The sequence below is a fragment of the Poecilia formosa genome, unplaced genomic scaffold, assembly GCF_000485575.1.
Source record: "Poecilia formosa unplaced genomic scaffold, Poecilia_formosa-5.1.2 Scaffold258, whole genome shotgun sequence".
Taxonomy (NCBI): Eukaryota; Metazoa; Chordata; class Actinopteri; order Cyprinodontiformes; family Poeciliidae; genus Poecilia; species Poecilia formosa.
This window is the reverse complement of record NW_006800197.1, coordinates 744,068-756,369: the sequence shown is the minus strand read 5'-3', so window position 1 is coordinate 756,369 and position 12,302 is coordinate 744,068. Positions and strand designations below refer to the sequence as shown.

Here is a 12,302-nt window from a genome sequence, read left to right as displayed (position 1 = left end):
GGATGGATGATTTCCATTATTTCATGGACCACAAATGCTATCAAGTATTTGATTATTGTAACCATAATACACACCATCTCAAACGGACACATTAAACTAACACACAGTCATGCTCTGATGAAATCCAGTTGGTTGGAACACTTGGGCAATTTAATTTGAAATGATCTGGAAATAAATTGGCGAATGAGGAATTAAGGTTTTACTGACAAGATTCCAGATGTTTGCAATAAAAAAGAAATCAAACTATAATTGAAATCAGTTTGGGCTGTTAACATCACATAAGGTTTCTCTAAATTAGAATGAATCATTAATGGCAAGTGTAGTCTTAAAATGATTAGATTATTTCATCATTTGATAGAGCATGTCTTGCTGTTATGTAGCCAGCTGAAAGCTTTATAGCTAGGGTATGCATGCTTTAACAGTCGTTATACTCTGGACCACATCTGATTTACAAATGTGAACTCTTTGAGTTTTACTCGGTGTTTGGCCCATTTGAAAACAGTTATTCATGTAAAGTAGCATTTCCTATTGAATGTGGATAAAATTTTGGTTTTATTCACATATATATATTTTTAAATCATTGTTTTGTAATTTGTCTTGACAACATTTGAGATTCTGCTTTTATTTAAAAAAAAAAACAATTTATAACTGAACTTAAATAATTTTATTCCCCATGTAAAAAAAAAAAAAAAAAAACTTAAAAAAAATCCAGTACAGCGATTCATTGTTGTGCAACTTCCCTCCAGGCCACACAGTGGCGCTAACGAGTCTTCCCTTAGAATTCACAGGAAGAGTCACGTCAAGTTGAAAACACATCCACACATTCTAACCCACTAGCAGCTGCTGACATTTTTTTTGTTTGTTTTCGAGGTTAATTCAAAACATTTCCAGTGAAAATAAAGCCGGAAGTAGCAATGCGGCGCCTGGGCTCCGTTCAGCAGAAAATCCCGTGTGTTTTTCTCACCGACGTGAAGGAAGAAGCGTCCAGAAAACACGAGCATCAGGTGAGCGAGAAGCAGCATCACCAGTATCAACCTCTGATTGATTCTGCTGCTACTGTTACACTGCAGGCCGCAGCACTCTCTACCTACAGCGGTCTTCTTCCGCAGCCATACCTTAATGTTTTCAGAATGTGTTTCATTTACTTCGGGTCACTTAAAGAACCTTTTCGTGCAGCAAAAAGGTTCCAACAATCTCAGAGTACTTGTCTGTATGAATGGAGAATGCAAAAAAAGTTTCAGGAAAAGCGAAACGCTTACTTTAACGATCTAGATTGTTCCCTCCCTGCCCACAGTACGCAATGTATTTCCAGTGTACAACGATAAAAATGCTTAAAAGTGCGGCATGCATTTTTTTCAGCATTCTTATTACGTCAATGCCCTGTAGAACAACATATAGTCAAACTCTATCGGACTGAACAGAAAGTGTTCTTGAACAGAGGTTTCACGAAGCCAAGAAGTTACATTTTAGCCTCATCTAACCAGAATGTCTTCTTCTAAATGTTTTTCTTAAGTGGGACTTTCATGACTTTCTTTCCATTCTTCCATAGAGGTCAGATTTGTGGAATGAACAACTTTTAAGGAGGTTCAGTTTGTATTCTTTATACTCCCCATTTTGTCTCGTCTTCAGCAGTTTCAGGTTGTTGCAACTGAAAACGTGAACCCTGTGGCTCTAGAGGCTAACGTAGACTGCGCCTTCGCCACCGAAAAACTGGATGGCACTTGCTGCTACGTCGCTGTTTATCAAGGTGTGTGCCTCTCAGAGTATTGACTCTATAGGGCTCTAGATCAGATCAGGGGTGTCAAGTCAAAAGGACCTGCGGGCCAAAAAAAGAAAAAAAAAGTATTTATTTCACCTACTCAACAATAAACAAATTAAATAGATTTGTTGCTGTAAATTATTCTAGATCCAAAATTTAAAGGGTTTTGCAGGTTTGCTTTAATAAAATAAATTTAGTTAATTTTCTATTACCAAAATGTACAATTTATTTAGAGCATGGTAGCAGTATAAAAAAACACATGAACAAGGACTGCAAAAGACACATTTTTTTTCTTTTGTCTACTCCTGCTCGAAAAGGAGTAGGAAGAAGTAAGAAACTTATGAACTTCTTCCCCATAAACTTATGCCATATTTTCAGATGGACCCTCATTCTGATCAATAAAAATCAGAATTTAGGTCATGCTTTCTTTGAAAATGCTTGTTAAATTTAGCAGAGGGACAGATTTGTATCATTCTTAAACTGAAGTCAGGTGCCATACACAATCAGTCGAGAGCATGCAAAATGGCTCCCGGGCCACAGCTTGGACACCTGTTTCATTGTTTCAGGAAAAACCAAAAAATCTGGGGTTTTTGCTTAGACCTTAAAGCTTTGTGGAATTGTCTGTGTTAATAAACCCAATGATATTATTATAAAAGGTGATTAGAGAGGCTTTTTATTGACGTTATGACTGTAGTTGTCTGTTTTTATTAGGCCAGTTTTACCTCTGGGCCAGGTTGGACAGGAAGCCCAACAAGCAGGCAGAGAAGAGGTTCAGGAAGCACCAACATACTCACAAAAGCTGTAAAGGTACCGTCACTTTAGCTAGGTACACGTTTCCCATGCTCCAGTGGTTTGGACTAATTAATAGGAACAACAGAGTTCTGATGATTTATCTCAGCATTTTGGATTTTCTTCCAGATTTCTCCTGGAATGTGGAGGAAGATTTTAAAATGGTGCCCGAGTCGTGGATTCCTGCTCACAGAGTCAAACATAGCAACGGACATCCCATTCCTGACGAGCACGGACACATTCCAGGTTCTGATGCCTTCTATCGTAAAGAAAAAAAAAAGTCCAGTTTTAATTCAAGGGTTTAGTTTATAAGAATATGAGAGAAATTATCAGATATTTATATAGTTCTGTAGTTTAAGTTCAACAGAACAGAAAGTGAAAATTAATTCAAAACTGCCATTTTTTACTCAACGTTGGTAAGACTACAGTGGGATATTAGAATCTGAATTTCTTTTAAAGCTGCAGTATGTAACTTTTATAAAAAAAAAAAAACATGTTTTAAAACTGTCATGACAGAAAAAAATCTACCTCCTCTGCTTCTTTCCAGGGCAATCTAGAAACAACCAATCAGAGGCAGGAGGAGGGTCGTAGCGCTGTCAATCATTGACTGTGTGAAGTTACCTGCTACGCTACAGTTTCTGGTAGCAGAACCTGCTGAGAATGCTAAGGCTAGTTAGCATAGCCACCGTTTTCCAGTAACAATAAAACAGGAGGTTGATTAGCAGCATTAAGACCCGCCTCCTGGCTCTGATTGGTTGTCAGAAGCGGTGCATTTCTTCAGACGGCAATAGCAGCACAGCAAGGAGCTGGAGGAGTCAACATTTTCACAGATTATCTGTCTCACATTTTTTAACAAATATGTAAAGAAATATAATTTTTATAAACGTTGCATATAGCAGCTTTAATGTGTTCAAGAAGGAAAGTAACAGTATTCAACGGTTTGAAGCATTAACACATCGCCAAAGTAAGGCAAGACATCAGCAACTGTTGATGTCCATCAATACAGGAAGGGTTTCTAAAGTCATTTCCTGAAAATATGAAGTATATTGTTCTACTAAGAGAGAGATTATCCACATTTAAGACAGACCGTACTGGCCTCAGTTAGCACTTTGAGCGTCTCAGTTCATCGGGGGACAGTTAGGAAACGGCCGAACACGTTGCTGCCGAGTTTCAACAAAGATGGCTGTTGATGGTGCAACTGCAGGCTGGGTCCCGGTGCAGAAGAGCAACAAGCAGTACTGCTGGCACTCCTCCGTGGTGGATTATGAGCTCGGGGTGGCTCTGGTTCTGAAGCCTGGCTGCGACGACGACGACCTGCTGGAGATCACAGCGCTTCCGCTGGCAGACCTCCAGGAGCAAACGCTGGAGCTCATCGGAACCAACGTCAACGGAAACCCATACGGTGAGGCAGCTGAGCGCCGGCCGCTTGGGTCCGGCGGGAGGCATAGCTGGAGTTCACTGGACCGTGGATTATTATTGCTTTTTCTTCAGTTTTATTATTATCATTATTTTTAATTTTGTTTCTGTCTCTAATAATCATTCTGCATGCAACCTATGTTTCTTGGACCTCAAAAACCTTTCTTTTTTTTTTTTCAGGATTACAGCCTACAAAGTAACGTCTGTTTTGTTACACTTAATGAGATTTTTTAATGGCATGAAAAAAAAGCCGCCCCACACACATAAAGTTGGTCATCTGAGAATGTTTTGAGTAATTTGGCCTAGCATTGGAAAACAGGAAATTATGACTTTTCTAACTTTTCTTATTTTAATCACTATGATTCCCTTTGATCTTTAGCATCTTAGAGCTTATGAAATATTACAGACACAGATATAAAAGACCATCAAAGACCCTTTAACTGGCCTGAAATATTATTGCATTTGAAATATTATTGCATTTGAGAGCAGAGCTTTACATACAGTGAATGAAAAAATGAAAAAAAAAACATAAATGTTTTTTCTCACTGTTTGAATTTAAATAAGGCCAGATTGTCTCTTATATTAGGTCATTTACAGTTACTAGAACCACTTATTTTTTTTCTAAATGCCACAACAGTGAGAGAAAATGTGCCAGAGGTTTATTAAGTTCTTGAACATCAGAAGTTTACACACATTTTCTCAGTATTTGATAGAATTGCCTTGATAGGAAAGACAAAAAGAGAAGTATATTTTTGCTAAAAATCTCAGAAATTTTCTAGAAAACAAAACATGGAGATTTCTGAGTTTGAAAAATCCTAGATTTCTAGAAAAAAAGTTAGAAATTTCAGAGTTTCAAAAGTAAAAAAAATTCCACTGAGAAATGTCCATATATATATATATGTATATATATATATATTTTTTTTTTTTCCCCCAAAAAAAAGTCTGAGATTAATCTAAAAATTTCAGCGTTTTTTTTTGTAAATTTATTATTTTATTTTATTATTTCTATCTACACTGGCCCTAATGCACCGCTGATTTAGCAAATGAAAAATCTTATAATGCATAATTATGTCACAGATATGTGAATTAAAATAAAATCCCAAATTAGAAACATTATCTAGAAGTGGTGTGCCCATTAGTCGCACTAGTTAGTGCCAGGCGCTTTGGTAAACAAACAATCTGAGAATTTTTTTGTCCATCTCTCTTTTGCACAACTTTTCTTCATTCTTAAGTGAATTTTGCAGACACAGTTTTAATAAATTGGCATGCCTATTTTCTTAAATATTTTTCAGTTTTAAAATTCAGCTTTTCACTGTGGTCAGAATGTACCTTCATCAACCCTGAACTGTACTTAATATAAAAAATATAAATAAATCCAGCTGAGGTTAAGGCGACGTTTTTCAATGCCGACATTTAAAATGACTTGATGCCTTTCATGTACATCCTAGTCGTCTGCTCTGTTCAGGACTGGGCAGTAAGAAGCAGCCCATCCACTGCCTGGTTCCACATGGCAGCATTCCGGTTAGGAACCCTCCGCCTGTCAACTTCCAGCTGCTCAGCTCCTGGTTCCAGGAGAACTGTGAAGGTCGAGTGGAGGGCATCGTTTGGCACTGCAACGACGGCACACTGATTAAGGTGGGGGAGCCAATATTCTGCCACTGAGGCTATGTTTAGGTTTCTATAAAAACATTTTCAAATGTTTTAAAGGAGCAGTATTTTGTATGATTGACTTTTTTGAGCTTTACATATAATGTTATTCCTGCATCATAAACATATCTGGAGTGTTGCTTTGACTCTTTCATGCATGTTTGATGAATCCTTTAATTTTCATGGCAACCATTCAACTGTGCAAAACGCCTGGGTGGACCTAGCCCCGCCTTCAAGAAGAAGCTCCTCCTCCGAGCTGCTGTTTCCAAGCTTCCCTCTGCCATGACTCCCTCACTCAGCTCCTTCAGACTAACCAGCAGCAATTAGCAAACACCTGGTGGAACTGAGCATCTGCTGAGCTCATTATAGGAGCTACTTCACTGGTAAAAACGTTATTAAAGGGTTAATAGAGGAGCCATGTTGTAAAGACTTCCTGAAGGCCGAGTTTGAGAAAAAGCAGGAGTTTCTTAAAAAGACAGAGGCCCAATTTCAAGAAGTTAAGTTAAAAGGTCAAATTTCTTTTTAAGGCATTTGATATATGTATATAGCATTTTTATAACAACTGAAGTTAAACATTTCTTAATTGTGCTATAAAATGGCAATATATTGCTGGGAAATGCATAATACTGCCTTTTTCATTTTGGGAAATCAGTAATTGGCCAATAGTTGCACATGAAACCGATCTTATCTCCCTCGACAACCACCAGGTCATGTGCACACGTGTGCCCTTAACAGTAAGTTCCACCGTTTCCAACTTAACAACTTTGTCGCTATTTTTAGTGACTTTTCAGACGAACAAAAAATAAATAAATAAAAAATCGGTATCGGCCAAAAATTGTAATCGTTTTTTAAAGATCATTGGTCAGCCAGAAAACCTTGCTATCAGTGGCGCCCTACTTTGCATCTCTGAAGCTGGTTGGTTGAGTCAGTGTGTGTTTATGTTTGCAGATCCACCGGCATCACCTGGGCTTGAGGTGGCCGGACGGTGAAACTCGCCTCGGCAGCAGACCCGCGGTGGTCCGCCTCGGGGGAGCGTCCGCAGCCTACAGCGACAGCGAGGGCTTGTTGTCATGGTTTTCCCCACTGAACGGACAGCGCTTCAGTCGACTTCAGGACGTGCACTTCTAGCCGTAAACCTCTGAGACGACAAGGATGACGCTCTCTAACAGAAAAACTATCTTTGGAGAACAGAATTAGCAGAAAGTCTTAATAAAAAAAAAAAAAAAAGGTTTTCCATGGACAGAGTCCTCATTCTGAAGGTGAAATATGAAGATTCAACCAAACAGTGTTTCAGATTGAAATATAAAGACGGTTTGTAATAGTCTTTGAAAAATAAGTGCATGACTTTAATGTATTATTGTAAATACTGTACATACAATCTTCTGTTGTGTGATGAATAAACGGACACTTCTGACCATTCAAAATGAACTTATTTTAATTGGAAAATACAGAGGAGTTCCTTATAAATAATTACAAAACTATAACTCTGTAACAACACAGCTGTTGTTGAAAAAAACAAAAACAGTAAAAAAAAGTGCTGCTTGGTTGTTTCTCCTGACTTTGATAGTAAAAAAAAAAAAACAGAACATAATTAGAATAGTAGCAAACTCTTTGTAGTAAAACAGTCTGGGCAACCATGCGTTAGCTGATGGACACGCTGGGCATTTCAGCCGTCACACCAAACTGATCGCACACCTTCCTCAGCTGCTCCTCCAGCAGGATGTTCTTCTTCACCTCCAGGTTGTAGTTGTATTTCAAATCCTCCAGCTCTTCGAAAAAGTTCGGGTCGAAGTTCCCCAGCTCCTTCCTTAGCTTTCTCACCTCTGCTTGGAGTTTAGATTTCTGGCTTTCGGCAGCTTGTAGGAGCCTTTTCAGGTTCCCATGACCTTTGAATGCAACATCTGAGATCAGGGTTCGCTTCACATTAACCTCCACTACACAGCTAGAAGGACTGAGAGCACATCACTGAGTCATTCCTCTCTCTTGACAATCAACAGGACTATCTGAGTTTGCCAGAAGAATGCTATTTACCTAATTTCACTTTAGTGGAAGGTTTTGGGGGAAAGGAAATGTTGCTGTGGGATTGTTTTTCAGTACAATTCAGTTATAATTTGATCTCCTGACTCTATGGGACCAGTCTGAGGTATGGCCCATTTGTTGAAAAGAACTCCACACCAGTGTGCAGCGCAAAGTCCACAAATGCTACATCTACACAGCAGGCAAATCAGAATTTTTTTTAATTTTTTTTATGATATCTGGCTTTTTCACGGCAGTCTGAACGACCCAGTTCCGATCTTTTCAGCCCCAAATGATGCGATTTATGCCACTTCCATATGTGGTGCTAATTCAGAGATGTACGTCCGCAGTCTGAACAGTCTTTTCACATTTTGTCTGACTTTTGTGTCACCAACGTGAGACATGAGCCATAATTCTGCACCAGAAGAAGTCAGTTCCTGTAAATATGGACGAAGACAGTGGCTGAAAATGACCATATCCGGCTAATCATGAACTTATGAAAGAAGTCTGTCAGTGAAGCGCATCACGTCACAACCCCACCACTCTTAGCTCCGCCTATGCATCCAAGCAGGCCTCTGTACGGAAGTTGCAGTTAGTGCTAGACTAAATATTGTTTTGTTGTGATTTTGTGACAGCACCGTCAGCTCCTATTTCTGAATAAACTCTAACAGTGAGCAATAAACAGCTCAATCCATTATTCTGTAAACAGAGCGCTGCTGTGTGACATCAATGATGTTCTTATTGGGACGCGGGTTGCTTCAGGGTGGTAAACCGTTCTCATTGCGGTATGGTTTCATTAGCAGTGTGAACGACCGCGCAGAAAAACAAACATCGGAATTAAGCATGGAACCCTGCTGTGTGAACAAAGCTTTACACATGGACGAGTGAGTCTAGTGGAGAAGAACCTAGCAGACCTGCAGAAAGTCCTGACCTCAATAAGACAGAACACTTCTGAGATGAATTGGAGCAGAGACCTTCTTGTCCAACATCAGTGGACCTTCCAGATGCACTTGTGGGAGAATGGTCAAAATTTTCCTTGTAGAAAGCCTTTTTGGAAAGGCTGAAGCTAAAACATTTTGGTGGCAGACTCTACGTTAAAAATCATGTGTAAAGGAAAGTGACTTTTGGCAAAATAGTAATTAACCAACAACAGAATGTGCACGAGGTGCTTGACTAGATTAAGTTCAAGTCACGTCACGGTGAGTGTTTTTGTTAAAGAACAGCATTAGTATAGTCGGGGAAAAGTGAAGATTCACCAGGTTCTGGAGAAGCTCCAGCATCCTGCTCCAGGTTCTGTTTCGGCTCCATGGTCGTCCTCTCTGGCTCGGCACTCTCCAGTCTTCAGACAAATAAATATGAGTTTAGTTGCATCATCAACTGGTCATCTCCCTGATTAAGTGTGTGTTCATGCAGCATCTCGAGTTTAAGATTCAGATAAATTCTATTTGACTTTTAAAGAATTTCCCAATGATCACCAACCTTTATGAAAATTATGTTTCTTGATTTGTATGAGCATCCATTCCCTTAGACTTTCCCATATGTTGCATAACAAACACAAACTTCACTGGGATTTTATATCATAGATCAACACAAAGAAGTTCATGACTACACTGGAAGGAAAAAAGAAACATATGCATTTCTGTCCCTCTTCACTCTAATACCCCTAATTAATCACCACTAGCTTCTGGATGGTGATCACTCTTTGTAAACAAACAGACAATGCAACAAAATATGTAAATGTCAACTTTTAGAATGTTTCTTCTCACTTTTATTCACTATTCAATAATTATTACTTTGATTTAGAATGAATGCTAAACTGATTTTAGTTGCCCATGAGGTCTGTGTGGTAATATATTATTAATTTAATCATCAGATGCTCCTATTACAATATAGTACCAGACAGTAAAAATTCTTCACCACAATCTTCTCTTTTGATTATAAGAAAATGTGTATTTTTTTAAATTAATCACACATAAAATTTTATATCACTCCAATTGTAGTTCTTAGTTCCTTTAGTCTTTTTCAGACACTTACTTGTCCATTTTGTAGTTGAAAAACACTTTGAAAAACACTGACCTAGTAAACCATTTGTGTTTTGTGTAAGTCTGCCCCAATAATGCTAACAAAGCTAGCTCAAATAGAAACATTTTTTATTCAAATGAAGCATCTACACCTTAGGAGTCCATTTTTCCCCCCACAGTGCCTGTTTTACAATACGCTCCTAATACATGTGCAGTGATGATGGAAAAAAAACAAAAATCACATAAAGATAATTTACATACCTGACAGCTTGGAGATCCTTGGAGCTCCCCACATTAGTCTTTGGAGCTGCTGGAAACTTTTGTAACACGTCAACCTGAATGAGCAACAAACAGAGGCATAAAAGTTTACCTCCTGTCGTCATCGGCAAGAAAGTTTTTTTTTTCTTGTGTAATTATACAACATACAATTAAAATCATTTCTAGGGGGTGCGCTGTGGTGGCGCAGGGGTTAAGCACAACCCACATACGGAGGCCTTAGTCCTCGATGCAGCTGTCGCAGGATCGATTCCCGGCCCTGGAGACCCTTGCTGCATGTCTTCCCCCTTCTCTCATTACCCACCTTCCTGACAATTAACTATCAAATAAAGGCCACTAGAGCCAAAAAAATCTTAAAAAGAAAATAATAATAATTTCTAGCAGTAGTAATGTTTCCAGTCAGTCTGTTCCGACTCGACTGATTATCTGGTACCTGATCTTGGAGCTGCCTTGCCCGTGTCTCGGCCCACTCCTCGCGCCTCTTGGCCTCTTTGAGCTGCTGCTTGAGCTCTGACATGCTGGAGGTCTTCTGGGAGAGCTGCTCCTCCAACTCCTTCATCTTGTTCTCAAACATCCTGCCAGTCCAACACACAGTCTTGTGGATACAAGGTTTTCCCTTAGTTAAGTCTCAGCTCACTTACCTATAAGTTTTAGACCTTTTAACGTTTAAGACTAAAACTTAGACTTCATGATGACTTTTTAAGACCTTTAAGACCTGTTATACAGCTTGCTTTCACCAATAGTTTTCTTCTTGCATAAAGACCAGATTTGTGGAGTCCGTTAACAATGCTGTCCAATCGTGTTGTGTTACATCCCAGTAAAACAAATTCCATTTTTTGTTGTGTAACATCCTAAATTGTGGCAGATTTCTAGGATTGAGGGTGTGAATACTTTTGCAGTGCTCTGCAGATTTTGCTAACCTGGCAACAACAGTGGCCCTGGAAGCTTTGCCTTCAGGTCCCACAGCGGCAGCTTTGGACAGAGCCGCTCGCAGCTTCTGCCTGGTTTCCTCCAGCTCAGACTCCAGCTTCTCATTGGTCGCCTCCAGACTCGTCCTGCTCACTCTCAGCCTCTCCGCCGCCTCCACTTCCTGCCCAAGCGCAACGCGGACACTCAGACGAGACCATGGACGAGAAACTGGCAGTCGGAAAACTGATGGAACATAAATAAAAAGTCACCCTTTGGATCTCTCTGCGGAGGCGCTCGTTTTCCACCACGATCCTCTCCAGTCCTTTGGTTTTGGATTCCAGTTTTGCGCTCAGCTCAGCTTCGCTTCGATGTTTCAGATTCTCATAGTCAGCCTGGAAGAAAACCATTTTCCTGTCATCTGCAGAAACAAAACCCGGAAACAAAATCCGCGTGAAGCGGAAAGCAAACATCGTGCCAACCTTCAGCTTTTTGTTTTCCTTCTCCAAAGCGGCAACTCTGTCTTGCTCTGCACGGCCGCTGGATTTCTTCAGCGCTTCGTTCTCCCTCTGCACCCTCTCCACCACCTTCTTCATCAGACCAATCGTCCTCTCCAGCTCAGGGACCGTTTTGCCGCTGAAACCAGCCTGATGGAGAACAGGCTTTAAGGAAAATGTTGAACCTTAAAGCTGCAGTAGGTAACTTATAAAAAAAATGTTTTTTACATATTTGTTAAAACTTTCAATGTCATAACAGTATAAGGTTTATACATGTGAAAAAACTGGAGCTCCTCTGCCTTTTCCCAGTGCGCCCAGTGCAAACTGCAGAAATGCACCACTCAATTTGAAACAACCAATCAGAGACAAGAGGAGGGTCTTAGCATTGTCAATCACTCTCATGCTCCCCGCCTTTCAACCTTTGCGAAAGCTGGTCCACCACGACGTAACCTGCCATGAATTCTAAGGCTAGTTAGCATGGCCACCGATGATGGCAGATGAACGATTTTTCTGGAACGGTGAGTTGTTTTTCCACCATTAGCACATTGAACAGCATTGATTGACAGCGCTAAGACCCTCCTCCCAGCTCTGATTGGTTGTTTTTGACTGGGAGTTGTGAATTTATTCAACGGCAACACTAGCTCAGGGAGGAGGAGTTCAATTTTTTCACTATGACATTCATAGTTCAACAAATATGTTAAAAAATATAGATATATTTTGAAAACTTACATATTGCAGTTTTAAGTTGCTTTTATCAATTCAAATTAAATTATGTTAAATTATGTTCCTGGAGTGTTTCTAAAACAAAAAAAAACATCTGTCTGCACAGTAAAGCAAAGCTCTCTTACTCCCCGTAGATGTGCCAGCTTCTTCTCGGCATCCGCACTCTCCTGTTTCAGAGCCGCACACATCTCCTTTAGGTCTGCAACCTGATTCTGTAGAAACAGAAAAAAAAATAAAAAATAAAAAAATAAA

At 39.7% G+C, this 12,302-nt stretch overlaps 2 protein-coding genes across 4 annotated transcripts in view; one reads left to right on the top strand and one right to left on the bottom strand.

Annotated features, from left to right (window-relative positions):
* The first annotated feature begins 769 nt into the window (after positions 1–769).
* On the top strand, positions 770–7,029 carry rlig1 (RNA 5'-phosphate and 3'-OH ligase 1). Of its 3 annotated transcripts, none has more exons than XM_007570324.2 (7): positions 771–1,004; positions 1,633–1,747; positions 2,471–2,566; positions 2,678–2,794; positions 3,753–3,950; positions 5,430–5,599; positions 6,560–7,029. In XM_007570324.2, exons 1-7 carry the CDS (start codon positions 915–917, stop codon positions 6,737–6,739), a joined length of 966 nt encoding a protein of 321 aa, XP_007570386.1. In that variant the 5' UTR covers positions 771–914; the 3' UTR covers positions 6,740–7,029. The 3 variants fall into 3 exon arrangements, with proteins under 3 accessions (XP_016536329.1, XP_007570386.1, XP_007570385.1); XM_007570323.2 differs by having other exon boundaries at positions 773–1,004; positions 1,630–1,747; XM_016680843.1 differs by lacking the exon at positions 2,471–2,566 and having other exon boundaries at positions 770–1,004; positions 1,630–1,747.
* A 98-nt stretch (positions 7,030–7,127) lies between these two features.
* Positions 7,128–12,302, bottom strand: part of LOC103150634 (centrosomal protein of 290 kDa-like) — a 62,603-nt gene continuing 57,428 nt past the window's right edge. Inside the window, exons 44-51 of the mRNA XM_016680844.1 lie at positions 12,176–12,262; positions 11,313–11,477; positions 11,103–11,225; positions 10,845–11,014; positions 10,358–10,499; positions 9,910–9,983; positions 8,884–8,966; positions 7,128–7,497 (exon numbers count right to left, since the gene is read on the bottom strand). Of these exons, the coding sequence (XP_016536330.1) occupies positions 7,253–7,497; positions 8,884–8,966; positions 9,910–9,983; positions 10,358–10,499; positions 10,845–11,014; positions 11,103–11,225; positions 11,313–11,477; positions 12,176–12,262 (1,089 nt within the window). The 3' untranslated portion in view covers positions 7,128–7,252. The remainder of the gene's footprint in view (positions 7,498–8,883; positions 8,967–9,909; positions 9,984–10,357; positions 10,500–10,844; positions 11,015–11,102; positions 11,226–11,312; positions 11,478–12,175; positions 12,263–12,302) is intronic.

Excerpts from the sequence above, each read along its gene's own strand:
- rlig1 (XM_007570323.2), top strand. The coding sequence starts at position 915 with ATGCGGCGCCTGGGCTCCGTTCAGCAGAAAATCCCGTGTGTTTTTCTC. Across the intron at positions 3,951-5,429 it reads CGTCAACGGAAACCCATACG|GACTGGGCAGTAAGAAGCAG; the intron begins GTGAGGCAGCTG and ends TGCTCTGTTCAG. Across the intron at positions 5,600-6,559 it reads ACGACGGCACACTGATTAAG|ATCCACCGGCATCACCTGGG; the intron begins GTGGGGGAGCCA and ends TTATGTTTGCAG.